The 26,965-nt window shown below is 39.6% G+C and overlaps 1 protein-coding gene across 32 annotated transcripts in view; it reads right to left on the reverse strand.

The window, feature by feature from the left end:
• The window catches only part of LOC122787386 (receptor-type tyrosine-protein phosphatase S-like), a 3,272,784-nt gene that overhangs the window by 342,193 nt on the left and 2,903,626 nt on the right, over positions 1-26,965 (reverse strand). For 18 of the 32 annotated variants that reach the window (XM_044054059.1, XM_044054057.1, XM_044054056.1 and 15 more), the window contains one exon: positions 18,708-18,755. The exons of the other annotated variants lie outside the window; for them this stretch is intronic. In XM_044054059.1, the coding sequence (XP_043909994.1) occupies positions 18,708-18,755 (48 nt within the window). The remainder of the gene's footprint in view (positions 1-18,707; positions 18,756-26,965) is intronic. 32 annotated transcript variants of the gene reach the window in all.

Consider the following 26,965-nt stretch of genomic DNA (forward strand, 5'->3'; position numbering starts at 1 on the left):
ACATCAGTTTTTCTTGCCCCAGATGTCAGGTGCCCCCAAAAGGGGGAGCAAATAAAATTAAAAACACAAAAATTATACCTCCAATCCTAAAAGCAAATACACCAAAAGGGCTTTTAAGCATAGTGAAAGAAAGTAGAGGTATAGCCAGAGAAAAATAGGGGGCTGGAGGGAGGGTAACCAGGACTGCAACAGTGAATACACTCGAACATCTACATGTATGGTAAGAGTACACAGCTGTACTATGTTCTTCATGTTTCACTGTTTCAGTCATTACATTTGGGTAGATTCTCAAAGCTATGGTTGGGTGGAGGGAATTATACAGCATTAGGTCCAGCTATAAGGCCCTGCAGGACAGCAGTGGCAAAGCCAGCTCTGGATTTAGAGAAGAAAGGTAAATGGTAATGTTTGGTGAACGTATGAACTGAGCTCCAGGTAGCACCTTCTAGAATGTCCCTGGTAGGAACACCTCTGAGAAAGGCTGTAGAAGTAGATGCAGCCCTGGTGGAATGAGATCTGATCCCCTGGGGGATAGTTTCACCATGGTGCATATAGCAGAAATGAATACAATGGCTTATCCATTTGGAAATAGTCTGCTTTGAAATAGCCTTTCCCTCTGCCCATGCAGCAAATGCCACCAGTAGTTGTTCAGATTTTCTTTGAGATTTTGTCCTGTTTAAGTAAAATCTAAGTTGTCTGTGTACATCTAACGAATGCTGAATCCACTCCCCCTTGTTCTTTGATTGGGAAAGAAAGATGGCAAATGTCCGATTAAGAGCCACACTGGATACCACCTTAGGCATGAAGGATGGATTGGTCCTGAGAGATACCCTGTACGCATGAAAAATGATGAAAGGCTCCACTGCCAGAAGAGCCTGTAATTCGGAAATCCTTCTAGCTGAAGTGACTGCTAAAAGGAAAGCTGTTTTCCAGGAGAGAAATTTTAAGTCTGCAGTAGCAGCTGGCTCGAAAGGAGGGAGAGAGAGTTTTTCCAATACAAAATTGAGGTCCCAGGCAGGGGTTGGAGCTCTCCTGGGTGGTCTTAAGTTTTTGGCCCTTCTGAGATACTGCTTTAGCAGAGGATGAGAGAAGAGGGGAGGTTTTGTGTTGTAATGAGCTGAAATGGCTGAGGCATGGATTTTTATGGAAGAAAAGGACAGGCCCTTGTGAAGCATCTCAGTTAAGTATTGTAAAATCTGAGGAATATTGGGCACTGCTGTGCTTATCCCTTGTGATTGATTCCAGGCAAAGAATCTTTTCCATTTGTCAGCATAAGATTTTCTAGTACTAGGCCTTCTTGCCTCCAAAATGACATCCATCACAGGTTTGCTGAGGGATGCTACAGGTGAATTTAGGTGTTTAGGTGATTAGCCACGCTGCAAGATTGGACGGCCACGGTGGTGCAGTGGTTAGCATTGTTGCCTCACAGCAAGAGGTTCTCTGGTTCAATCCTCAACTGGGGTGCCTTCTGTGCGGAGTCAGCATGTCCTCCCTGTGGTCGCATGGGTTTCCTCTGGGTGCTCCGGTTTCCTCCCACATCCCAAAGACATGCAGTAGGTGGACTGGACACTTTAAATTGGCCCTAGGTGTGAGTGTGTGCATGTGTGTGCCCTCTGTGGAAGGTTGGGCGCCAGGCTGGCAACTCGACACAGTAAAACTCCACTGCCAGTCATGAGCGGACAGGTGATCTGCTGTGGCGACCCCTAACCGGGAAAAGCCGAAAGAAGAAGAAGCAGCCACGCTGCAAGATTCAAAGTTTGGAGCTGAGTGTGTAGAATTTGGTTGTTCTGCTGAGACGGTAAGTAAGTTGTCTGAGGCAGGTGCCACGGTGGAAGGTGTGACACATTACGCAGGAGTGGGTACCAGTGTTGGCTAGGTCAGTCTGGAGCAATCAAAATCATTTTTGGTTTGTCCTGTTTGACTTTTAGTAGAACTTTGAAGAGCAGAGGCAGAGGGGGAAAGGCATAGACTGATAGTTTTTTTCAGCTGAAGGATAGAGCATCCACTTTCCATGCTTTTTTGTGATGAGTTCTTGTGCAGAATTTGTCCAACTGATAGTTCTGGGGTGAGGCAAAAAAGATCTATGTCTGGACTCCCCCATTTGTGTGTCAACATGTTGAAAATCTGTGGTTCCAGTTTCCATTCATGTGGGTCCATGAGATTTCTGCTTAGTTCGTCTGCCAAAGTATTCAGCTTTCCTGGCAGGAACTGAGCTTGTAGATGTATTTGATAGGTCAAGGCCGTGTTCCACAATGCCATGACTAGTCTGCAAAGGGGGTAGGAGTGTGTACCCCCTGCTTGTTTATGCACCACATAACTGTGGTGTTGTCTATCATTAATTGTCCTGGATGAAGGTAGTCCTTGAAGGCTGTCAGTGCATTCTGTACTGCTATCATTTCTTTTTGATTGATATGAAGGTGCATTTGACTTGGGATCCATTTGCCCTGAATGCACTTCCCTGCCAGATGAGCCCCCCAAGCATAGTCTGATGCGTCTGTAGTTAGGGTTTGGGCTGTAGGGGGTGGAGTAAATGGCAGTCCCAGGTTTTGGTGGCAGGCCTCTGCCCACCATAGAAACTCTAGTTGCAGGCAAGGAATCATTGTTTCCAGGCTGTGACAATGTTGATTCTATAAACTTTTTAAGTACCACTGAAGTTTCCTCATATGCAGTCTTGCATATGGAATTAGAAGAATGCAAGAGGCCATGAACCCCAAGGCTTGCAGAATATGTCTTGCAGATAGCAGGGTTTTTGTGGCCACTTGTCTGAAGTAAGTCACCAAATGAATTTGCTTTTCTGGCATAAGGAAAGCCATCTGGGCAGTTGTATTCAAGCTTGCACCCAGGAATGTAATTTTTTGAGAAGGTACCATTTATGATTTCTTTTTGTTTATAGTGTACGCTACGCAAGTTAGAACCCTTTTTACAAACGCCAGATGTTTTAGAAGAATGTCCCTGTTTTCTGCCTGTATTAGGCAATCGTCCAGATATGGATATAGTTGAATATTTCTTTGCCTGCAAAATGCAATTACTGGAGTCAGGCACTTTGTGAAGACCCTGGGCGCAGTAGATAAGCCAAAGGGCAGTGCAGAGAACTGGTAATGCAAGTAGTCTGCTTTGAAGCGGAGGTATCTTCTGCAAGATTCCCTGACTGGGATATGCAGCTAAGCCTCTTTTAAGTCTAGAGTTACCAACCAGGCATCTTTGCCTAGCATAGGAAGTAACTGTTGAAGAGTCGGCACCTTGAATTTTGGAATGTCCAGAAATGTGTTTAGAGTAGTTAAGTCTAGAATTGGATGCCATGATTTATCTTTTCTGGGTCCCAGGAAAAGTCTTGAATAGAAACCTTGTCCCTTTTCCTCTTTTGGTACTGGTTGAATAGTCCCCATGTTCATAAGGGACAGCAGTTGTTTCGGGGCCTCTGCCCACTGATTTGGGGGAAGGTCTGGCCATCCGTTTGGGATTAGCAGTGTGTGGAAATGAAATCTGTATCCCTGGGATACTATATTTAAAACCCATTTGTCCTGGGTTATAAGTTGCCAGTTTCCTGCATGAAGTGCCAGTTTTCCCCCCAAAGGGGCAGCTAAAAGGTAAGTGCTTGGTAAGTGTAAAGGGAAGTCATTGAGACTGCTTACCATAGGGAGGTGTCTTGTTGTTTCCAGATTTGGAGGAGGAAGAGGCACCCCATTCTTTTGTTCTAAAAGTCCCTTGTGACTGAAACCTGGAGCCTTTGGAATGTCTGGGTTTGACTTGAGTGGCTCTCGAAGGAACTGGAAAGGACCAGTTCTTAGTAGGCCAGTGCCTACTAAATCTTGGAGGTTGCACTTGTAAGAAATATTTCACAATTTGCATAGATTTAGCTTTATCTTCCATCTTTTTTAAAACTTCTTCAACCTTATTACCAAAGAGATGATCCTGTTGTAATGGAGCATCCAACAATTTTGCTTTAACATGATCAGGCAGAGTTTGCTCTTTGAGCCAAGCATGCCTTCTTAGCACAGACCCAGTTACAGCAGCCCTGCAAGAGGCCTCCAAAGAATCAAAACCACATTGCAAAGTATGTTTTCCAACTTGTTCAGCTGAATGCAATAGATCCTGTAAATCTTTATTTTCCACACAGTCAGAAATTAACAATTTTCTGTTTAAGCAGTCCAGTGATATGCTGTTGATATTTAAGAATATGAAATTGACAGTTTAAGCCCTGATTGCCAAGGTTGCAGAAGTGTAAACCTTCTTACTCCATCTATCCAGTGCCCTGGAATCTCTACCAGAAGGGGTAGGATTTTTAGCAGTAGAAGCCTTAATGCCCTTGGGACCCTGAGAAATGGTTTCAGGATCTGCAATAGGATTTTTGAAAAGGAATTTGTGGGAGTCAGGAACCCTGTAGTATCTGTCTGGCTTACAAGGAGCCATACTAGATTCTGAAAAAACATCATCAACAATGTCTAGAACAGGAGGTATAGCCAAAGGCCTATGCTGAGAAAGAAGAAGAAAATCCCTAAGTCTCTGTTTAGATTCAGAGAAATCCTGACTTTCCCAGTGGAAATGTTCCCTTTAGGTATGTAAAGTTTCCCCAAAAGAAAAATCCTCAGGGGGAGAAGCAGAAGGAATGGAATCTTCTGCATCAGAGTCCTCATAAGTAGGTATAGACAATTCCTGTTCATTGGAAGAATCAGAAGAAATGGAATCCTGTTCAGAAGATTCATAATCAATGTCTTGCCTAGGCCTCTTAGAAGGAGGGGGGGTTGGCTACCCCTGATCAGAGTAATTAAATCTTCAGCCGTTTTGATCATTTGTTTTTTAGGCATGGGGCCTGCACACATGGCCAGGCATCAGTTTTTTAGGCATAGGTCTAGATTTTGGCCTTAGTTTTGAAGATGGCGTCGGTCTAATATACAAATCTGTAGGCCTGAAAACACCCCCAGAAGCTGGTGCCTGCACAGCAGCTCTGGACCCATCTAAGGTAGACACATCCACAGGTTCCATAATTGAAGCATCTTGCAGCATACCGGACTCCGAATGGGTCTCAGTAGGGGCCTGTGAATCAGAAGTAGTGGGTATCAGGGGCTGCGAAAGTGCCTCACTGAGTACTGGCAAACTGGCATAGGAGAAGCGTTGTCATCAGTTTTGGACCTCAACGACCTGTCTCTGCCTTTTTCTTTGCGTTTTTTAGGAATTCCAGTAGTCGGATTGCTAACCGATGACATTTCTGGATAATTAAAGCGTGAGCTAAAATATTTAGAAGCAAAAATGTTCCGACGTTTGATAATGCGTTGATTAAATTTAGCACAAAAACCGACAGCAGGGTACGTTATGGTCAGGGCCTAGGCAAGGAATACAGTACAAATGAAAATCCTTATGAGGTATTTGCTTCCCACAAGTAATGCAATTATTAACTTTTACTGACATCGGTAAGGAGCAAGAAAAAGTTTCCCCAACGGGGTACTTAGCTTTTTAGTTGAAGACTTCGGTTCTAAAACTCGAAAATGAAAATTTCAGGATTTGGCCAACCGGCACTTGCGAACTGCTTCTGCTTTGGGCACCGTGTGGCAAGAAAAACTGATGTAATGGCGTCGGCTGCAAGTTTTATACCCCTGACGTCATGGAAGATGGGACAATAACCGACGCAGGACCCAAGACTTTGTTAATCAGGCTGACTGAGGGCAACCTGCCAGCAGATTACCCAAATGTAATGACTGCAACAATGAAACACAAAGAACATCCTCCAAACACTGGACCCCACCCTGTTTGGCTTTGTTAAGGGCAGATCATACCTCCTAAACCTGGTGGACTTCTTTGAGACAGTTACCAAGGCTACAGACGAGGGAAAGGTGGTACACAAAGCCTACCTAGACCTCGCTAAGGCCTTCAACACCATTCCCCATTCTGGAATTATAGACAAGCTCACCATCCTGACCATAAACCCCTATGTGACAAGATGGGTTGCCAGCTGGCTCACCGACAGAACTCACATGGTGAGAGCTGCGGGAGCTAGGTCTGACTCTAAACCGGTTACAAGTGGCGTTCCCCAGGGCTCAGTCCTAGGACTGCTCCTGTTTGGCATATACTTCTGAGAGGTACAGGCAAGCACAGGAGGACTATGGCTGGCCAAGTTCGCAGACAACTGCAAACTAGGGGCTATAAATGACTCTCTGGCTGACACAGACATCCTCCAAAAGGGTCTCACTGAGACAGATACCTGGTGTCAAAATCACGACCTCAAGCTAAATACGAAAAAGTGCATAGTCATCCCCTTTGGAAAAAAACAAAGTACCCACAAACTACCACATAGATGGTAGTCCCCTAAATGCGGAAGACGTAATAAGGGATCTGGGGACCCAAGTAGATAGTAATCTCACCTTTGATAATCACACTGCCAAAGTGGTTAGAAAATCCTTCTACTTGGCCCACCTAATCACAACAGGGTTCGCATCCAGATCAAAAGAGGTCATTATGCCCCTCTACGCATCACTCATCAGACCCATCATAGAGTACAACGCCCCATTTGGGATGTACCTTACAAGACACCTGCAACAGCTGGAAAGACCACAGAAGTACATCACCAAGAGGATCACTGGCCTCAAACAGATGCCCTATGCACTTCGACTGAAGAAACTCCAGTTGTATTCGGTTGCACACCGCCTACTCAGAGGTGATCTCTGCCTGACATACAAGGCCATGTCCAACCCAGAACTGATGGACATGCTCAGTAATGATAACATCAGATTGGTTTGGGTCTCCAAACCATCATTTCACAACAAAAAGATGTTTTGCAAGCTGTAACGTCCCATTCCGGGACATCGTTTGCGGCTCCCCCCCGCAGTCGCAGTTGGTAATGGTTCAGGCCAGCAGCAGTCGACGGAAGTATCTAACCATCAGGAAGCTGCAGCTTTTTTGGACACTCCAGCTGTACTTCGGGGAAGGCGTTCGGATTCTTCTGTTCCTTGCCATCAACCCGGACCTTCGCAGGACTCAGTGGGCAGTTTAGCTTCTTTTTCCGAGTGGGTCCATGCTATACCTGCCTTTGTTTCTTTGGACTATTCACACAATGCTAACACTGAAAATTATTCTTTTCAGGACAATATGCGATTTCTAGAGGACTCTTTGTACAGGTACAAAACACTTGTTTTGGATAACTTGTATCTATCTGAATGTATTAAGAAAAGAATTGTGCCCAAGGGCTTAAGGGTGCATAAGTACCCCAACAATGTTGTACACGGTAGCGAATTTCACACCGAGTTACTGCAGGTATTAGATAGATGTGGATTTGACATTGTTAGGGCTATCATTAAGAAAAACGATAGTGAGATTAAGGTTTTAACCGAGCAGATTTTCAAATGTAATGAGGATATCACTAGTGATTTGCTGTTTCAGGTTGAAACGCACAAAGCCCAGTATTATGAAATACGCAAAAATATTGATAAGCATTGTGACACCATTACTAAAAGGAAGTATAACAAGTTGAACCGCGATATTAGGGAATATAGGGAGGGTAGACAATACCCTAACCCACCACATGTTAGAGGTATATATTCCAAGGGCTTCCAGTTAAACAATGATACAGCACCTAGGGAGGATGTAATACCATCAACACCCATTTTAGGGGAGGACAATGGTCCTATCGATATGGAGGAACATACTGATGAGAATTTTTTACCAAGAAGATCCGAACGTATTCGGAACCAGCAAGGGGGACCAACATACCCTGTATATCCGATTTTTTCCCAAAGGAGGGACAATCGGAATCAGGGGAGAGGGAGAGGCAGGAACCAGGTATGGCAATAGATAATGGCATTTCTGTTGTGAATATTGGGGCGTACCAGGTGTGTAGTAAAATGGGATACCATATTTATAACTATAGTGATGTACTAGTAACTGAGGCCTGTTTTGATTTATTTACCAAAGGCTTCAAATTTGTACCAGCTAGAGGTAGCCAGTTAGTAAATACTATACTTGATCTTAAAATGTTCATTCGGAAACTTAACCTGTGAAACCTGTTTGGTGATGGGCCAGTGGCTCCCAGTATGTTTTTAAAAAAATCTAGTACCTTCAACCCGCCTTTGCATCCCCAGCTAGCTAATTTAGAAAGCAGAATTGAAAGGGAGATACGCAAGGAATTATCTCATGTGAATTTTGATTACAATCTAAGTGATGACGAAATGAAAATATTGTATGACCTAGCACACAACCACACCATTAGAGTGATGCAACCTGACAAGGGAGGGGGCACAGTTTTTATGAGCCAGGTTTTGTACGACAGTAAAATGGGGGAAATTTTGTACGATACTGATAAATATACTCTAACCTCCATTAATGAAATACATCTGTCCTACAAAAAAATTGACTTGGCCATAAAAGATATGTTAGATCAGGAAATTATCGAATTCGATATTTTTTCATTTTTAGAAAACAAATATCCTAAAGTGCCCACAATCTTTGGTGTGCCTAAAATCCACAAATGTGTGGAGGATCCACCACTTCGGCCTATTGTGGCAGCACAAGGTTCTAAAACACATCCGCTTTCTAAGTTCTTGGATTGGAAACTCAAACAAATTTGGGGGAGAGATTCATACCTACTTAAAGATTCTTGGGAGTTTTTGCGCAGTATAACCAATGACCTGTGCAGGCCAAATCTTACATTTTTAACAATAGACGTGGTTGATTTGTTTTCAGCAATTCCTACGGACATAGGATTGGAATGGTTAGAGGAGGCTTTATGGGAAAGTGCTGGTGTCTGTCCTAATGATGTGAGTGTAATCATTGGCTTGTTGGAGTTAGTATTAAAAAACAACTACATTTTTTACGCAGGTGAATATTTCCAACAAACCAAGGGGGTATCCATGGGGGCCAACTGTGCACCAACTTATGCAGATATCATCATGGCCGTATGGGAAAAGAAATTTGTCCACAACAGTGGTTATGAAAGTAATTGGATATATTATTCTAGGTTTTTGGATGATATCTGCATTTTTTGGGTTGGCCCAGTGGAGACTATTCAAGAATTCATCACCTACATTGGAGGTACAACGACCTTTCTAAAATTTACATACCAGACATCTGAAGCACATGTGAACTATTTGGATGTAACGTTAACCAAAGATGAAACAGGGTTTATTTCCACAGTTTATAGGAAGCCGACTTTTTCCAATGGTTATTTGCATTTTTCCAGTTCACACCCTGGGTTCCAAAAGAGAGGTATCGTCAAGGGACAGTTCGTTAGGGCTTCCCGTATGACCTCAAAGGACCTGTTATTCGATATTGAGTGTGAAAAGTTGTCTCAGATGTTCTTGGAGAGGGGGTACCCAAAACATTTGATAGATTCTGTTAAGGAAGAAGTGTTAAAAGGGAGACCTGCTAGATTCAAGCCCATTTTGGGGGAAGGTTTTTTGAATAACATGCAGGATAATAATCAGACAGACCTCTACAGTAATCAGTTACTGTACATCACTGATTTTAGTAGTAATATTGGTAACATTAATAGAATTATAAACAATGAATTTAAGTCTTTTAAGGACTTAACAGACCTTGGTAGATTTAAGAATTTTACTTTTAAAACTGTATATAGGAAAGGTGTTAACATTAAAAGAATTTTGGAGCAGGATAGTAAGTCATCGAATCAGGAAAGTTCACGTATAGGGACCTACAAGTGTGGGCGGTGTTCACAGTGTAAATATATTCTTAACAAAGAATTCGTGTATCTGGAAAGTAGAAGTAGGAGGATAGTTTCCAGAAATTTTTATAATTGTTCATCCTACGGGGTTGTCTATTTGGCGGTGTGCCAGGCATTCTATGTAGGAAAGACCAAAAGGCAACTCCGTAGAAGGATATATGAGCACTACTATGACATGAAAAAATGTGACACCAACAATGCACTTTATAAGCATTTTACTACATGCTCTGGAGGAATTTTTTCCTTCTTTGTATTGGATTACGTTCTCAAAGAAGTTAGAGGTGGACCCTGGGAGGTATTGTTATCCCATAGGGAAACATATTGGCAAATTTTGCTAGAATCTTACAGATTTCCTGGGATTAATGATTCTGTGTCCATTATTCCATATTTAAAACTTAAATCAGATAGAAATTAAAAGTATTTTATATATTTATATTTTTTATATCTAGATTTGTAATGCAACATTGTTGTTTTTGTTTTTAATATTTACATATGTACAGTTTTACACATTGTGTTTACAGTGGGTTTTAAAATTAGTTCAGGTAATAGTGTAAATGAGCAGGATTTCATGACTATTTATTTTGTGCCTTTAAATGTGGAGTCAATTATTTAATTGGAGCAAAGTGTTTAATTTACCTAGTATTTAAGCTGTTGTAATTTGTGTGTCCTTGTCTGATGAAGTCATATTCTTGACGAAAACGTTTGGATACTGTGTGGCGTTAATAAATTTGCAGTTGTGGTATCGAGCATTGAGCCTTTATTGTAAGCTGTTTTGGAACTATTCCACTAATTTTCTTGTGGAGTTTGCCCTGGACAATCTTCTTTTGTGACTGGTTAGAAAATCCTTCTACTTGGCCCACCTAATCACAACAGGGTTCGCATCCAGATCAAAAGAGGTCATTATGCCCCTCTACGCATCACTCATCAGACCCATCATAGAGTACAACGCCCCATTTGGGATGTACCTTACAAGACACCTGCAACAGCTGGAAAGACCACAGAAGTACATCACCAAGAGGATCACTGGCCTCAAACAGATGCCCTATGCACTTCGACTGAAGAAACTCCAGTTGTATTCGGTTGCACACCGCCTACTCAGAGGTGATCTCTGCCTGACATACAAGGCCATGTCCAACCCAGAACTGATGGACATGCTCAGTAATGATAACATCAGATTATTAGGAAAGAAACCATCCATTACATACAGTCGAGGAAAAAATTTAAAAGAAATAATGGAAATGGACCACAGTATTGACACATACAAAAATTCAAAAATTAGCAAATGTGGGGCTTGTTCAGCGTGTAAGTTTATTAACAACGGACCATATGTAGCAATATATAATTTCAACAAGACCATCAGATGTCAAGGTTATGTAAACTGTAACACAAAAATGGTGGTTTACATTGCCACATGTTTAAGTTCTCCAACATTTTATGTAGGCAAAACTATTAGAAAATTAAGATTGAGAATAAATGAGCATATTAGAGATATTAAAAACAAAAAAAGTACTAATGCTCTATACATGCATAGTCAGAGTTGTTCAAATTTTAGTACGTTTATATTTTTTGTGATAGACAGAGTTCCACATAGTGACAGAGGGGGTGATGTTAAGACACTTTTGGAGGTCAAAGAAAGTCTTTGGCAACTCAGACTAGACGCCTCAAAACCCCCCGGTATTAATGAGCATATTTCCATTTCGAGCATTTTGAAACTGAGGTCCTATTGTATTTAAATACACAGAACAACAGTATAGTTTTATGATTATTATATTACAATATGAATTACTGTCTATGCACAATCTATTTTAGATATTCTAGGCATTTTTAGTAAGTTAATTTTTTATTGGACAATATTTAATATTATATTTATTTTTTATTGGACAATATTTAATATTATATTTATAGTTCTCACAATGATTTTTAAAATATTTGATATAGTTACTAAGCATTTGTTTGTCTTTTGGTTAGGAATACTGTTATTCAGGTTGGCTATGGTGTTGTTCGCAACAATGTTAAAGTTCTATTAAGCTACATCTGCTGGCTATGATTGGGTAGGGTTGGGGGTGTGTGTATGACGTTTATATTTTTAAAGCAGGTTCAGAACAGTTACAAATTAACTCTGATGAAGCCCATTTAATACTGTGGGTGAAAGTGCTTAGCAGTTTTTACAATATTAACAGCATTATATTTGTTTTGCCAGTTTTTACTTTGTATGGCTTGTGTTTCTTTTGGGTCTTCCATTAAAGCCTTTTTTCGTTATTGGAATACAGTCTGGTCGTACTTTATCAGTTTGTGGTGTTCAGTTTCATTGGTAGATAGTAATCTCACCTTTGATAATCACATTGCCAAAGTGGTTACAAAATCCTTCTACTTGGCCCACCTAATCACAACAGGGTTCACATCCAGATGAGGTCATTATGCTCCTCTACTCATCACTCATCAGACCCATAATAGAGTACAACGCCCCATTTGGGATGTACCTTACAAGACACTTGCAACAGCTGGAAAGACCACAGAAGTACCTCACCAAAAGGATCACTGGCCTCAAACAGATGCCCTATGCACCTCGACTGGAGAAACTCCAGTTGTATTTGGTTGCACACCACCTACTCAGAGGTGATCTCTGCCTAACATACAAGGCTATGTCCAACCCAGAACTGATGGACATGCTCCACCTAAAGAAAACCTTATCCCCTCAAGCCACACGCTCTAGGGATCTAAACCTCACCACAACAATAAATAGGACGTGCTGGAGGGATCCATTCCTGTCCCAGAGACTTCCCATGGTTTGTAACAAGATCCCAATCTACATTAGGCTGAGCTCCTCGCTAACACTCTTCAAAAGAAATCTTGACGACTGGATGGGAGACAGAAAGTTTACCTCGGGGATCACTTCAGTGGCTCTGCTGGACAGAGGCACAGGGAACTAATCTAAGTGGGCGGCAAAAGCCAACACATTCTGGCTAGGCTTATAAATGCCTTCAGGCAGATAGCCTAGTACCAACCTAAGAAGCTATTATTCATGAGCTCCAATATGCATGTCCACAGCTAGTGGAGTTTGGATTTAGTGGCCTGAATGTATCCATAAACAGACTTAACAAAAAGTCATGGGAATTCAGATGCCATATAGCTGAAACACCTGAGGTTCCTAAAGGGGTCATTTGCATATATCCCATAGTCCTCTTTTATAGGAGGTTTTGAGGAATCATACAGTGAAAACTCTAGCTTGGCTAGGATTTTTTGTAGTTTTTACTAATCATATTGGCTGTGTGACCTTTTTATTCTTTCATTTAGTTCTTAGATGGGATATTTTACAGACACTCAGCTGGGTACAACAAACCTGTTTTTTTTTTTGAAAGGTTAGCCCAACAGTCTACTTATGCTGTACTGATGAGGTCATAAGAAGGCAGAAACATGCATGTCCACAGATATTGGGTTTTGGTTTTAGTGGCCTGAATGTACATAGACTTAACAAAAATTCATGAGCATTCAAAAGCCATGTAGCTGAAACACATGATATTCCTTAAAGACTATTTGCATATATCCCACAGTCTTCTGTTACTGGAGGTTTTTTGAGGAATCACCCAGTGAAAACTCTAGCTGGGCTAGGTTTTTCTTGTAGTTTTTACTACTTGGACTGGCTGTGTGACCTTTTTTATTCTTTGATTAAGATCTCTGTAATAATCAATCTGACAGACACACCAAGTTTAAGAATGACTGAGTTAAAATACATGTTCTTAAGACAGAGGATACCTGCTGTTGTCACATTTGACAACAGACTGCAACACAACAGGCAGGAACTCAAAAGCTTTGTGCATGAGTTGGAATTCAAAATGTGATAATATTCAGTCCATCTTGGGTATGTAGCAAATGTTGGAAGTGCGATAGGGAAAAAAGAAGCAACTGGGAACATATATTTTGGGAGTGTAATGAATTGGCAAATCTTAAAAATTCCCTATAGAGTACTCTGTCAGAAGTACTAGGTCAGCAAATGGCTGTAACCAAGAAAATTATCCTTTTGAGCTGGGACACAGGATCTGAAGTGCCTAGACATAGTAAGCCTTCATTAAGTTTCATTCTGTTGGATGGCAAAAAATGCTATTACTAGAAAATGCAAATCATAGCCTAAACCACCTGTATTTGAAGTACTGAATATTATAAAAAAAAGATAAAAGAAAGGGAAAATGGATCTCAGAAAAGGGGAGGAGCAAATTACATGGAAATAAATGGAAATGGTGGGAACACTATATGCAGATTATGTTCAGGAGGAGAAATTAATGAGATTTAAGAAAAGAAGGGAATTCAATAATTTATATAATGCTGGACTGATGACAGTTATGAAGAAAGAAAAGATGTGGTAACATGCAAATGGAATACAATGTTAATATGGCTTGTTTTCTTTTATGTTAATGTATGTTTACCTATGTCTTAAGGAAAAAAAAATAACAAAAGGTTTTTAAAAAATATTCAGTCTATAATGTATGTAGTCTAATGGACAAGTATGCAAAACTTTCTACCAAATGAAGTACCCCATAAGAAAAAAACAGTGGGAAAATCTATAGAGATTATACTCTCGCAATTGTAAAATACAGGAATACTTTACTGCACAGACTCAATGTCTTATCAGCTCAACTACTGTAGGGCAGAAGGTTGGAAAGCAAATTATTTCTAGAAACATCACTAATGCCTAAAAATTAATACAAAATAAAGGAAATGATGCAGAAAAATTAACAGAAAAAGAAACAATACCATGGCAGAAACTGCACAAGACAACCAGGCAAACGGTAACAGATCAAGAAAAAATACAAAAGGTATGGAAACATGTGAAACTTGAAGTTGAAGTAATTGTTCAAGCCGCTGAACCAAGGTCCTACTGTCTTGTAAGGCGGATGGAAAGCAGAATAGAAGGAATCATAAATATTTATATACAGAGCGACTGTAACTACCACAAAGTACAATCACAAGAAAACAGAAATTGTGGTAATCAACAGTTGCAAACTGACTTATCCACTAGTATGTATACATATATATATATATATATATATATATATATATATATATATATATATATATATATATATATAAAAAGTATTACTTCAGAGAGAACTGTTCCAGAAGAAAAAACAGAAGTCCGTGGAGAACAGTCCTATCAAATATATTCTAGATTTTAATTACTACTGAGAAAACAAACAGGTAAATGGATGGTTCAAGGGATGATCATAACACTAAAGGCTACTGAGCTGAATTTATTAAAATATATTTTGAATGTAAACAAAAATACCCTGTTTGATGCAAAAGCTGATGACATTCTTATTATAAAGACATTTAAAATAATTGCAATAATGCAATTAAAGCGAAAAACTTTTAAAATTATCACAATAATCCAATGCATGCTAACTTACAGTATGTTTATAAAGTAATTAAACTTTGTAATTCAAAAATAGTGGGATGTTGTACATTATCTATACAGTTTTAAATATGCTAATACTTATCCACAGGGAGTTGCCAGTCATGTGGTACATATTAATTCTAGAAGTACTATGAATAAACTCCTCATGAAAGCCAATCACACATCTGCAGTGTCAATGTTGTTTACTGAATGTTCTGACAAACATCCAGGTACTGCATGAGTGCAACAATCTCTTTAGCAGCTGAGAAGACTGAGCTTGAGAAAGACTTGTAAAGAAATATTTATTATTGTCAATTAAGTAGTTACTGCATGGATCTTTTTAAAATGCCTTTGCCCAATAAAGTCCAAGTTTTGAGCGAATAAAGCTAAGCTTACTTGCAAGGCTTGTGGACAAGAATGCTGTAACCAGACCCTAAATAACAGCTATACGTGCTGTCTTCATTTGGGAAGACAATTCTTTTTTAAATGGTTACAGTGATATAAGTTAAATAAATAAATGAATGAAAGAAGCTCCTTCATGAAAAAAAAACTACATCCAGACCTTAGAAGTAACAAAAGCAAAAGGTGCAATTCAACAGTGGAGAAATAATGAAAGAATGAAGCTTGGCCTTGTCATCTTTTTAGCACATTATCACAATGTACGAAGCAGCTCTGTTTTTCATAGTACTTTATGTGCATTGCCCTCAATGTTGATAAGATGTATGCTATCTGATAAATTAAAAAAATATATATGAATTTCCTAAATCACGGAACGTTGACAGGACTGTTATTTCCAGCCATTTAAAATATTACCGTTACATCGAAAAATAAACAGTTTACTCTAACTATGAACACGGGACAGTCAAGCTTTCAGGATTACTGTACTTTTTTCATATACTTAACCAGTTTAATTGGCTGGAACAGGACAGTGCTTTAATCTAAAAGTAAAAAGCTTAGGGACAGGCTTATCAACATGGCTGTCTAGCCAAGCATAAGTGTTCAGAATCCTAGTGCAGCAATTAAGACTACTGACAAAATGCTAAAAGTGATAGCTGCCAGTTTTAATGACCCTAATTATCTAGTCTTCTACTGCGGTGGTGGTGCTGCGGTAGCGTTGTCGCCTCACACTTAGACGTTGCCGTTCGATTCTCAGATAGATCGTCTTCTATGTGGTGACATGCGTGAATGGGCGTTCCTTCGTTGAAGGTTGTGCATTAGGCCCGGCAAGCCAGCACGTAAAAATCTACTGTCAATCATTAGTGGACCGGAGTTCCACTGTGGCGACCCCTAACCGGGAAAAGCCAAAAGACACAACAACAACAACAACTCAAGTAAAAGTCCTAGCCCTAGACTTTACTGAAGAAATGTACAACATAAGCATTTATTCTAAAAAAAGACTCATCAGGAATGTTTAATGGCAGCCTCAGAATTATTACCCACTGTATACTCCAGGCCCAAACTCTAATGAATTTTAAGCTCATATTTCAAGGTCAATAGCTGTACCTGTTTATGAAACATTCAAAACACCTGTCTAATGTCCAACTGAAGCCTGATTCCTTACCTACCATATTCTATAAAGTCCAGATCTACAACAGATAAACTTAAATTCTCAAACCTCAAGCCACCAGTCTCACAGTTACACCTTTACAAGACACAAAAGATTCAGCCAGTGACTGACTGACAACTTCAGTTTCTTAGCAAACAAGAAGAAGCCCATACATCTAACCATTACAGAAGCATGTAATTTCTGTCTACACGTTCACGTAATATGCATTTCAGTATCTCAAAGATAACTTAAGAATATTAGCTTCTATAGCATGCATCACAATATTCCACCTAATAACAACATCGGCAACATTGAGTTGTACTGGTTACATACTCTGTTTTATATCTAAACTGGTAAGAAAAAAATCAAACAGCAAGCCCTGAAACATAAAAGAGAGGGCCATTCCCTTATATGATTCAGATTATGTACCTCTGTAGGCTGCCTTCCCACTTTGTATGTCAGCAGAAATGTGAGGCTGTGGGGTAAGTCGTTAAGTTAGGCATAAGGCATTTCCAGTCAGAAATATGACCTGAATTCCAGTTCTCAGCATGAGGGAAGTAATACATCTCTCTTTCAAAAAGCTATAACTAAGAGGCCTGTTCTAGCAGACTTGAAGATGGATGTTAAACCAATAAGAATTTCCTTATTTCTTGATCACTTAAAAGCTCAGTCTAATTCAATATTTTTTGGTGTAGAGTTTCACTTCTGAGTATTATTCATCTTTACTTTTATGTACTGTTACGCAAACTAAGGTAGTTGGCATATACCTTTGTTGTTTTGTATATATTGAATACATTTGTTAAATGACTTCCAAAGCTTTCTCATTCAGTTGTGTACTTTATTACTTTGAATCAACCTTTGGTGTTTTTGTAAAACAATATTTTTGAAAAAAAAAAAATCTGCTTGGTGTGTAAATATTTCTACCATCGTTGCAAGAACTGGTCTCTAACAAGCCTGCTCTATACAATGAAAATAACCACTGATCATTATTAGCTGTTTTCCTAACATACTATGATCAGGCTGCTTGAATAGATATGACAATTATATGAAATATAATTTTTTTTTTTTGCAAAGAAGGCATTATAATGTACTGGGCATTCTCAATTATATGACTAGTACCAAGTTTCAGTATATTCACCTGCATTCAAGTCTACAGCTTGATAATCCCATCTCCAGAATTTATAACTGAAGATGCATCTTAAGTTCTCTTGAGGTGGTTTTACTTAGCCAGAGAGACATGAAGCAAGAGAAAACATTTTAAAACTGGATGCCAATTGCCCTTACTTTTGGGTATGTTTCCCAAACTATGTGGTAAATGCTTGTGCTGTTCCACCTTGTTCTCTGAACTTCATTTTGGAAATGCCATTAAAGAATGTCCTGTTTATGAAACATTAAGCCCACTCCTCCACAACATAACTATACAGTAAGAAAGTGGACATGAAACTTTGACTCAGTAAGACACAGTCACATATATACTATGTCTTCAGTCAGGACTCAATAATTTGTCCAGAAATTTCACTAATGAACAAGTTCTTTTGGATAAAATGGTGAAATATGTCTGACTTAATTGAATGACTTCTTGTTAGAGGGCATCTTTGCATTTCTACCCCATTTTCATACTACTTGCACCCAGAAACCAACACTTCACTTCCAGAACACAAAGCCATGCATTGATAATGAAAGCCTTTTTTTTCCAGCACTCAGAAGCAGGTGGTAGAAGTTAATGGGCCTACGAGCAGAATGTAATCTTATAAAACTGAAAAAAATGCTTTCACTGTTTGTTCTGTACATTTTAAGGCATACCTCAGACGCGAGGCATTCTATCCCCCAAATTTCCAACATTCTCCAAATGGGAGAAAAAAAAAACCAGCTGCACTGTGAAAAATTGAAAACTGGCAAGAATGAACCCCAGTGACTACAGTTTTATCATAGCTTTTACTTCCAGCCCAAACTGTTAAGTCCTGTAATGCCTAATAATATAAATATTTTGTACAGTGAACATGCAGTAAAAACACATGAAACATGAAGCAAAAGAACTGTGGAAAGCACACAGTAAATTTAACAACAAAATGAAAAGCGGAACACAGAAAGGACAAGAAGAAACTAACTTTCAAAGTCAAACTCAAGTTCACTTTGGGGACTGCTCAGACCAGAATCTGTAAAAAAAAAAAAAAAAAAAAAAAAAAATAACAAAAGAAAAAAGGAATAAAAGTAAATAAAATGATTTTTAGTCTTTGAAAAAGCAACTTAAAAAAACTCCACAAAAGTGCTAATAAACATAATACAGGCCCACCCTGCTCAGACATGACAAGGTGGTTCTCTCACATTGATTAAACTATTTGTATCACCAGGCTTTTCTGAATGCTGTGCTACTTCATCTACTACCAAAAGAGTTAGCAAAGGTAGCTATGAAGTTATGCTGGTCACTTCTGCCATTCTTCAAGTTACAGATGTCTCACCACTGGACCCTGGCTGATTTCCCAAATAGGGATATGCAGCAAAGCAAAACTGGTCTTGTCTTCCGAGTATGTGGATTACATATAATGCCATCTGTTATCTGTTTTCTAATCAACAAACAGGCACTGCTTTTAATTGAACGAATGGAAAGCTATACAAGAATCCATTACTGCACTGGAATTAACTCCCTAAAACACTCTTCAGCATACTGTGTAGTTTTCGTCCCAGAATATTTTTGACAATTTTCACTGTTACCCCAGAATTCTCTTGCTAATTAGGTGGTAAGATAAATATGCTAAATATTTTGCCATTTCCAAACAGTTACTGAACTACAGATTTAAAAATAACATACATATTCAAAGACTGTGAATTTCTCAAAAGCAACTCCACCACTTATAGCAGCCTGTGCTGGTGGCATAGAGAGAGCTACAGCCCTAACTATGCCCCAGGTGAACCGATTTTGATTAGTAACTCAGGCTCTTAACAGCACAGGCAGGGGATGATGGGCATGTCCATAATGGACAGGGAACGCACATGCCCAGGGTGACACATAGCTGATGGCTGGACATCCCATTATGGAGACCAGGAAACTGAAACAAGGTAACTTTTGTAGGTGGGTGGGGTACTAACATCAAACCCCTGAGGAGATGTACAGCGCTGATGTCCACTGCACCTCTCATCCATGGACTACCATTAGGTGGATACTGGAGGAGTATGGCTTAAAGGTACAAAATCTGAACCACTATGATGGACACCTTAATGAAGGCCTATCCTGATTCAACTTCAGCCCAGTGATGGGGAAAAATGGGCTGATTGGCCAGGAGAGGGCTGATGAATGACAGGTAGCAGGAGCAAAATATGCTACAAAACACTTTGCAACTTGTCCTTACACCAGTGTGGCAATAAATTTAAATATAACAAAATGCTTACACATATCACAACAGAAATTGCAGTGAGGCAGCAACATGTTCCTTGCTACTTATAAAAGCACAGAAGCCTTGGAAATTAATTTCATGCAACAAATACTGGATTACAATTAATTATTGTATACATGTCCTTCCAGCTACCTTGCTACACTTCCTAACCAGCTTCAGGTCATCTACGTTTATCAAAGCCACATCTTGTTCCTGCTTGACAGACATAAGCACCTCACTAAGTATGATGCAGTGTTTCCATATTACTGACTTCTATATATTTTTTTTGTACTTTTTATATGTAATTCCCATTCACCTCCACCTCTGAATTTGGCATATCACTTTGCTGGTTTCAAGCTATTTTACAATTCCTTCCTTCATGAGTACTTACACTTACTTTCTCACCATTAATGTCAAATCGATTTGTCTTTAAATACCAGTCATGTCCCTGCTACTACTCTTACTCTCTCTCTCTGTAGTAGGCTCATAAGAGAATTACATATACTGTTCTTCAGACATTGGGAACCACTCTATTTCCCATGATCTTTTAAACACCACCAAGAGAGAGATGCAACCACTACATCTTAAGTTTTGTATATATTTCCAAGGACACACCCTGTCTGATATCACAATTTTGTCCACTATCAGGTCAAAGAGTTCTCATGGGACCGGATATTCTAAGACAGAACTGCTGATCTAATGGTGTTGAAGTCACATCTCCAGTTTCAATTCTAAGGACCAGTGCTTAGTAGCAAGACACTCAAGTTGTCATAATCTACCTAAAGGATAGAAAGAATGAACATTTTGAAGGCCATTGTAGACACATAGCTTTAACTTGTTTAAAAAAAAAACTTTTTTATGTGTGCCAAAGTGCTTTCCCAGAGAAAAACAACAAATACCATAAAATATGCTAAATAGAACATAAACATGTACAAAGAACATATTAAAACAAAACAGAAAACAACATATTTAACAATGTCAAATGCTTTACAAAGAAGCCACCACAGAAACATAGTTATTATCCTGCTAAGGTAGAAAAATATTTAAGTGTCTTTTTAAAATTATGTTATTCTCGACAGTAAAGTTACTAAAGTTGACATTTTAAATAAAATAAATCCTCAGAAAAAAAGACCAACAGAATAATTTCAGACCCTAATGCTACTAAGTAATCCTGCATCAGTTAAGGGCAAAGGGCAAAACAGGGTCAATGGCGACAGTCTTGGAGATAATATGGTCCTTGCTTTTACAAGGCTAAACAGTATAACAGAGACCATAAAAAGTGGTCCTGTGGTGCTGCCTACTGATGCACATTGGCACTTGTGATACAGGACTACATCTCGGACATGGCAGTCAATAACATAAAGACCACATTTAGAAGTTGCAGATGCTGGAGGGTCACCCTAAAAACCACATGGCATTGCAGAAATCCAGTCTACATCATGCAAAGCATTACACAAAAACACAAAAGCCTTTTCAGAAGTAGTAGATTCTAGATTTCTTAGCACTTGAAAGTATGATGCAATTATTTATTTATTTTACATTTGTTTACAGGGAAAGTCCGTCTGGAGACAGGTCCTTTTTCAGCGGAGGCCTGGGGAGAAAAGCTCCACAAATAATTTTTTACAGAGTAATTCAAAGAACAGTGTTAATCAACATTTTGTTACAATGATCTGTGTTCTTTTATAGGTATTCTGCCATCAACAGCCTGTTCAGATTTTGTAATTGTTTATTTATTTATTTCCAGTTTGATGACCAGGGAAGTCCACTGGGCCCAGGGACCCCATTTTCAATGAAGGACCAGGAAGAAAAACTCCACAGTATAAAATACAATTAAAGATACAGAAATGTATAGTAAAAAACAGTTACAAATAACAATACATATCAGAGTGAAAGAAAAAAATTATGTACAATATTTACATAGAACAAAAATATCATGTGGATTTCAAATACAAACACATTTCAAAGTGAAAGAGAAAAGTATTTACAATATTTACATAGAAGTATCATGTGGATTAGCAGTTATTGAGAATAAACCATGGTTTTAAGAAGCCTAGATGTGCATGAGGTAAGAGAGCTAGGTTGGGAGAATGGAGTTACATTGCCATTTAGAAGAGAGATAGGAGTGAAGCTGAATTTTAAAGTTGTCTGTGTTCTGCATTGCCCTTAGGGAGGAGGGGAGAGAATTCTATTTCTTGGCTAAGAAAAAAGAGAGGAGGAGAAGTCTCGCGGGTCGCTTAGGTTTGTGGACAGTAAGCAAGTTTTGGTGTTCAGATCTGAGATTTCTATTTGTGATGTATGCAGGTAGGATGTTAGTGAGTGCGGGGCATTTTGTGGGGTTGAATATTAGCCTGTGAGCTGTAGTAAGCTGGAGGTAGTCCAGATAATTAGGGAGTTCTAACCAATTTAGAGAATGGAGGGCAATACAATGATGGAAAGAATATTTGGCTTTGGTGACAAATTTAGAAATTTTGTTGTAACAATTTTCAAGTTTGGAAGAGATGGAGGAAGATAACTTGGCTAGTAAGGGAGCACCGTACATTAGGGAAGGAAGGAGATAAGTAGAGGCAAGTATATGTCTAGTAGACGGAGAGAGGAAATGATTGTTTCTGTACAGTATGCCAAGTTTTTTTAATTTTTTTTTTTTTAATATTTTGCTGTATGTGGGTATCAAACTTTAGGTGTTCATCTATACATACACCAAGTAATTTAGTGAAGGGAATGACTTCAATAGGAAAGTTGCTTTGGCTTAGGACTTGTAAAGAGCTTTCATCATAAGGGAAGGATTTTGAGGGTGGGAATAATAATATTTTGGATTTGTTAGCATTAAGAGAAACGTGGTTTTGGAGTATCTAGGTCTCAATGGTTGAGAAGGCGGTCTGGTCTTAGAAGTTTGGGGGGGGGGTTAGTGGCAGGGCAGACTACAGCTGAGTCATCTGCGTATTGTATGACTTTGGCATTGGGGCTAGCAGAGTGAAAATTATTGATAAAGATATTGAACAGCATTGGACTGAGAATGGATCCCTGGGGTACACCGGTAGGGGTCAGTAGAAAAGGTGAGGTGCCTTTTCTCCACTTTACAGCCTGAGATCTGTTGGACAAGTAACTTGAGAACCAGGATAGGGTGTTTCAGTACAGGTTTAGGTTTGAAAGATGGTTCAGAAGATGGGTATGGGAAACAGTATCAAATGCTTTGGAGAGATCTAACAGAACTGTTGATACTATTTTCCTAGAATCACGGGCTTGACTGACTGTATCTTAAAAGACAGTAGAGCTATTACAGTGCTATGCCCGGGTAGGAAACCATGTTGGGTTGGAGTAAGAAGTTGGTTTTGAGTTAGGAAAGGTATAAGTTGGAGGTGAATACATTTTTCTAGGATCCTGGAGATTGGAGAGAGGATAGCTATGGGGCAGACGTTTGAGATATTAGTGTTTATCCCTCCATTATGAAGAGGTAGAATAAAGGCTGTACGCCAGAGTTTGGGGACGTAGGATTCCTGTATGGATCTATTGATTAAGATGCTAACGGGGAGTGCGAGCCCATCAGCAGCAGACGTGAGGAAGAATGAGGGAATGTTGTCAGGGCCATTGGAGCAGGGTTTTAGTTTGGAGACAAGTCTTTTTATGTAGTTGGTTGAGACAGGTTTGAGCTCAAACATGGGGGGGACAGTTAGGGTCAGTGGGTAGTGGGAACGACATAGATGGAGGAAATGCAGAGGGGAGGGACTGTTGTTAGGAAAAGTCTTAGTTAGTTCTGATGCTGAGTTGATAAAGAAAGTTGAATAAAGAGGCTATTTCTAGATCAGATTTACTAGGGTTGAGGCAGGGACTGTTTTTGGTGCCTGGGTTGAGAAGTGCATTTATTGAGTTCCAGAATTGTCTGGGGTTTTTAGTGTGGTTGGACTGGAGTTTAATGTAATAAGATTTTTTTGTCTCTGACAATTTGTTTTTTTTGCAAGGTTACAGAACTGTGTATATTGAAGAAGGGTTTCGGGGAGTTTATTTTTTTGGAAAAGTTTCCAGGATTTGTCTCTTTGATGCATAGTTTGTTTGGTGTCTTTAGTTAGCCATGGGGCAGTATTGTTTTTTTATTCTTTTTGTTCTTGATGGTGCTAGGGAGTTTAGAGCATTTAAGAAGGTGGAGTTAAAGTAGTCAACGACATTGTCAAGTGGAAACATTTTTAAAATGTTCTTATTTGTTTGAGGAAATTTGAGACAGTTTTGGGGTCAAAGTTACTGAGATTACGAGTGTGTATGTATTGATTTTGATGGGGGGAGGTTGCTCGGTGGATGAAGGCTGGGAGGTGGTCACTAATGGAGTCGGGGATGGTACCAGACTTGGTGATTTTATCTGGATGGGAGACTAGGATCCAGTCAAGAGTGGATCCTAGGGGATTTATTTTATTGGGTCTGGTAACAGAGTGGGTTATTTGAGTAAAGTTGAAGAGATTGATACACAGGGTAGGTGTAGAGTTGTTGATTTTGTTTCAATCTATGTTTACATTGCCTAGTATGTAAGTCTCAAGGTTAATTTTAGTTGAAGCCCATAAGAGAATGTCTTCAAGGGTTGAGGTGTTATTTCCGGGTGGGATATAAAGGGAAATGATACAAAGGCTTTTATGATTATTCATTTTTAGTAATCCTGCTACTAGTTCTGCATTAGCAAATTGAGTAATAGGATTTGGGAAAGGAATTATGGTGAGAAAGTTGGAGTAGATTAAGGCAACACCTCAGCCTTTTCTGTTTAAGTGGTCACATTTGAGCTCGAAATCCAGAGGGTAGGATTTCAAAGTCAGAGATGTAGGGTTTGAGCCGTGTCTCGGAGATGGCAACAAGGTCAGGATGGTTATGGCTTAGCCATGCTTGAAAGTGAGATATTTTGTTATTGAGGCTCTGGGTGTTCACTGTAAATAGTTTAAGGATTTTATGGGGAGCAGAATGGCTTGAGAGAGGGGTATTGTTGTAAGTGGATGAGTTAGATCCAGGTTTAGGGTGAATGTCCCCTGCTAGGAAGAGGATATTGAAAAAAGATAATATTAGGGGTTTTAGTTTGGATTTTAAGTGTTCTGGAAAGTGTAATATTAGTTTAGGTACATGAGGCTTTGCTGTGGTTGGCATAATTTTAAGGTTAAAGTGATGAAGCGGGTTAGGCTGAAATAGGGGGACATGGAGTAAAAGTATGTGTTTGTGGGGTGGTGATCTAGATTGTGTTGAACTATGGGAGAAAAAAAGAGGGGGGGAATTGGATGGCGGAATAGGAGCTGGTGTGGTATAAGGGAATTAGAAATATTAAGAGAGTTCGGAGAGTCTGGAGAGTTTGGAACAGTAAAGAGAGCATGGCTAAAGTGAGGTTGTTTATTATATTAAGATTTGTAATTGGGATGTTCAGCCTAGGACTGGGAGGGGGTTGGGTCAGAGTGATGTGTTTAATGAGTGTAGGTGAGAGGAGGAGGGTATAGAGTAAGGAAGGTGTTGATTGGATGATGGATGTTGGGTGGGTGGGGAAATGGTTAGAATAAAAGTAGGAGTAGTGAGGGTTGGTGGTAATTGGGTGCAGGGTAGAGGAGCGGAGTGAGCCTGTAGGGAGAATGGAGACGGCAGAGCAACCCCAGCAGAGGTGCATGGAAAAGTTATCAGTGATTGCAGGTAGGTGCTGACAATGGTAGAGGACAGTCTACAGCAATTCAATTCAATTCTCTGTCTAGGGGAGCAGGGTCTTATGTACATAAGGGGTAGAAATAGATTCCAAACTAGTAATGCTAGGCAGAGGTGTTGTCTTAGATTATGGGCAAAAGTAAGGTTGCTTGCAGGTAATCACTATTACCAGGAACAGGTTCTGCTCATGGGGGGAATTTGTGGAGCTTTAGTGCCAACTACTGTGGAAGTGCAGGTGGTATGGGAGACTACTGAAGGAGAGAGGAGGTAGTCCCAGTGAGTGACTGAGTGTGCATGCTATCGGGGGCGCACACAAAGTACACGGGGGTCATACACAGTACATCTATTTCTTAAATCCTGCTTATGCTTACATGCACTAGAGCAGCAGCTGTTCATTTTCCTTGGGAAAAAGTTATAAAAGAAAATGTTTGTTTCTGGTTGTAGAACCGAGGACATTTAAGCGTCCTGGATGGGAGGGAGTTGTGGTTTATGCTAGCTGAAATAAACAAAGGAGAGAGATGGGGTTAGTGTATGAGATTAGACTGTTGTTGGGAAAGAGAGAGAGGAGTGCGTGGGGACAGACTGAGTGAGTGGGAGAGTGGAGCGTGCAGTGGGTAGTATAGGGATAGAGGAGCTGTCTGGCAATGAGGTTTACAGCAGACCGGAACACACAACAGTATCAGCACAGTTATCTTTCAAATAAATACAATCTAGTATTTATCTACACAGAAATGTTCTACAATGCGTAATACTTAAAATCTAACATGGTCTGTGTATCAGCTGCAAGGTACTGTGGACGCTTGGTGCTTTGCTGTTTCTACCACTCAGGCTGATGCAGTCAGCTGTGCTTTTTGTTATTTTCGGGGAAACTGCTTAGTTTATGAACAAAGAGTAACTATCCAGATTAGATTTAGGAAAAAAAATTAAATAGAATGAAATTCTGCAGCAAGTCCAATGGTACCATAGTGACAAAAGTGATAAACCTAGCAACATAATGAAACAAGTAAAGGAAAATATGAAACTGTTACTGATCAGTGCACAAGACCTGAATTAGAAATTCCACTCCCTACAAGTCCTACTCACCCTGGAAGACACTGATATCTGTGTAGTGACTGACACATGGTTTAAAATAGCGGAGAGCACTACCGCTGTGCAGGGCTATAATGCCTTCTACACGTTTTAATCAGCTACAGTGCAGGAGGGAAAAAAGGTGGAGGTGTATCAATCTACATACAGAAGAGATTCACATTAAGGCTGGTGAAGCAGCATGATGCACTAGAGCTTCTTCATGTCCAAATAACCACCAGAAAGGTCCAGTACAACATGTTAGCTAGCTACAGAAT

The sequence above is a fragment of the Protopterus annectens genome, chromosome 13.part0 (genome assembly GCF_019279795.1).
Source record: "Protopterus annectens isolate FY-2018-M chromosome 13.part0, PAN1.0, whole genome shotgun sequence".
Lineage (NCBI taxonomy): Eukaryota > Metazoa > Chordata > Ceratodontiformes > Protopteridae > Protopterus > Protopterus annectens.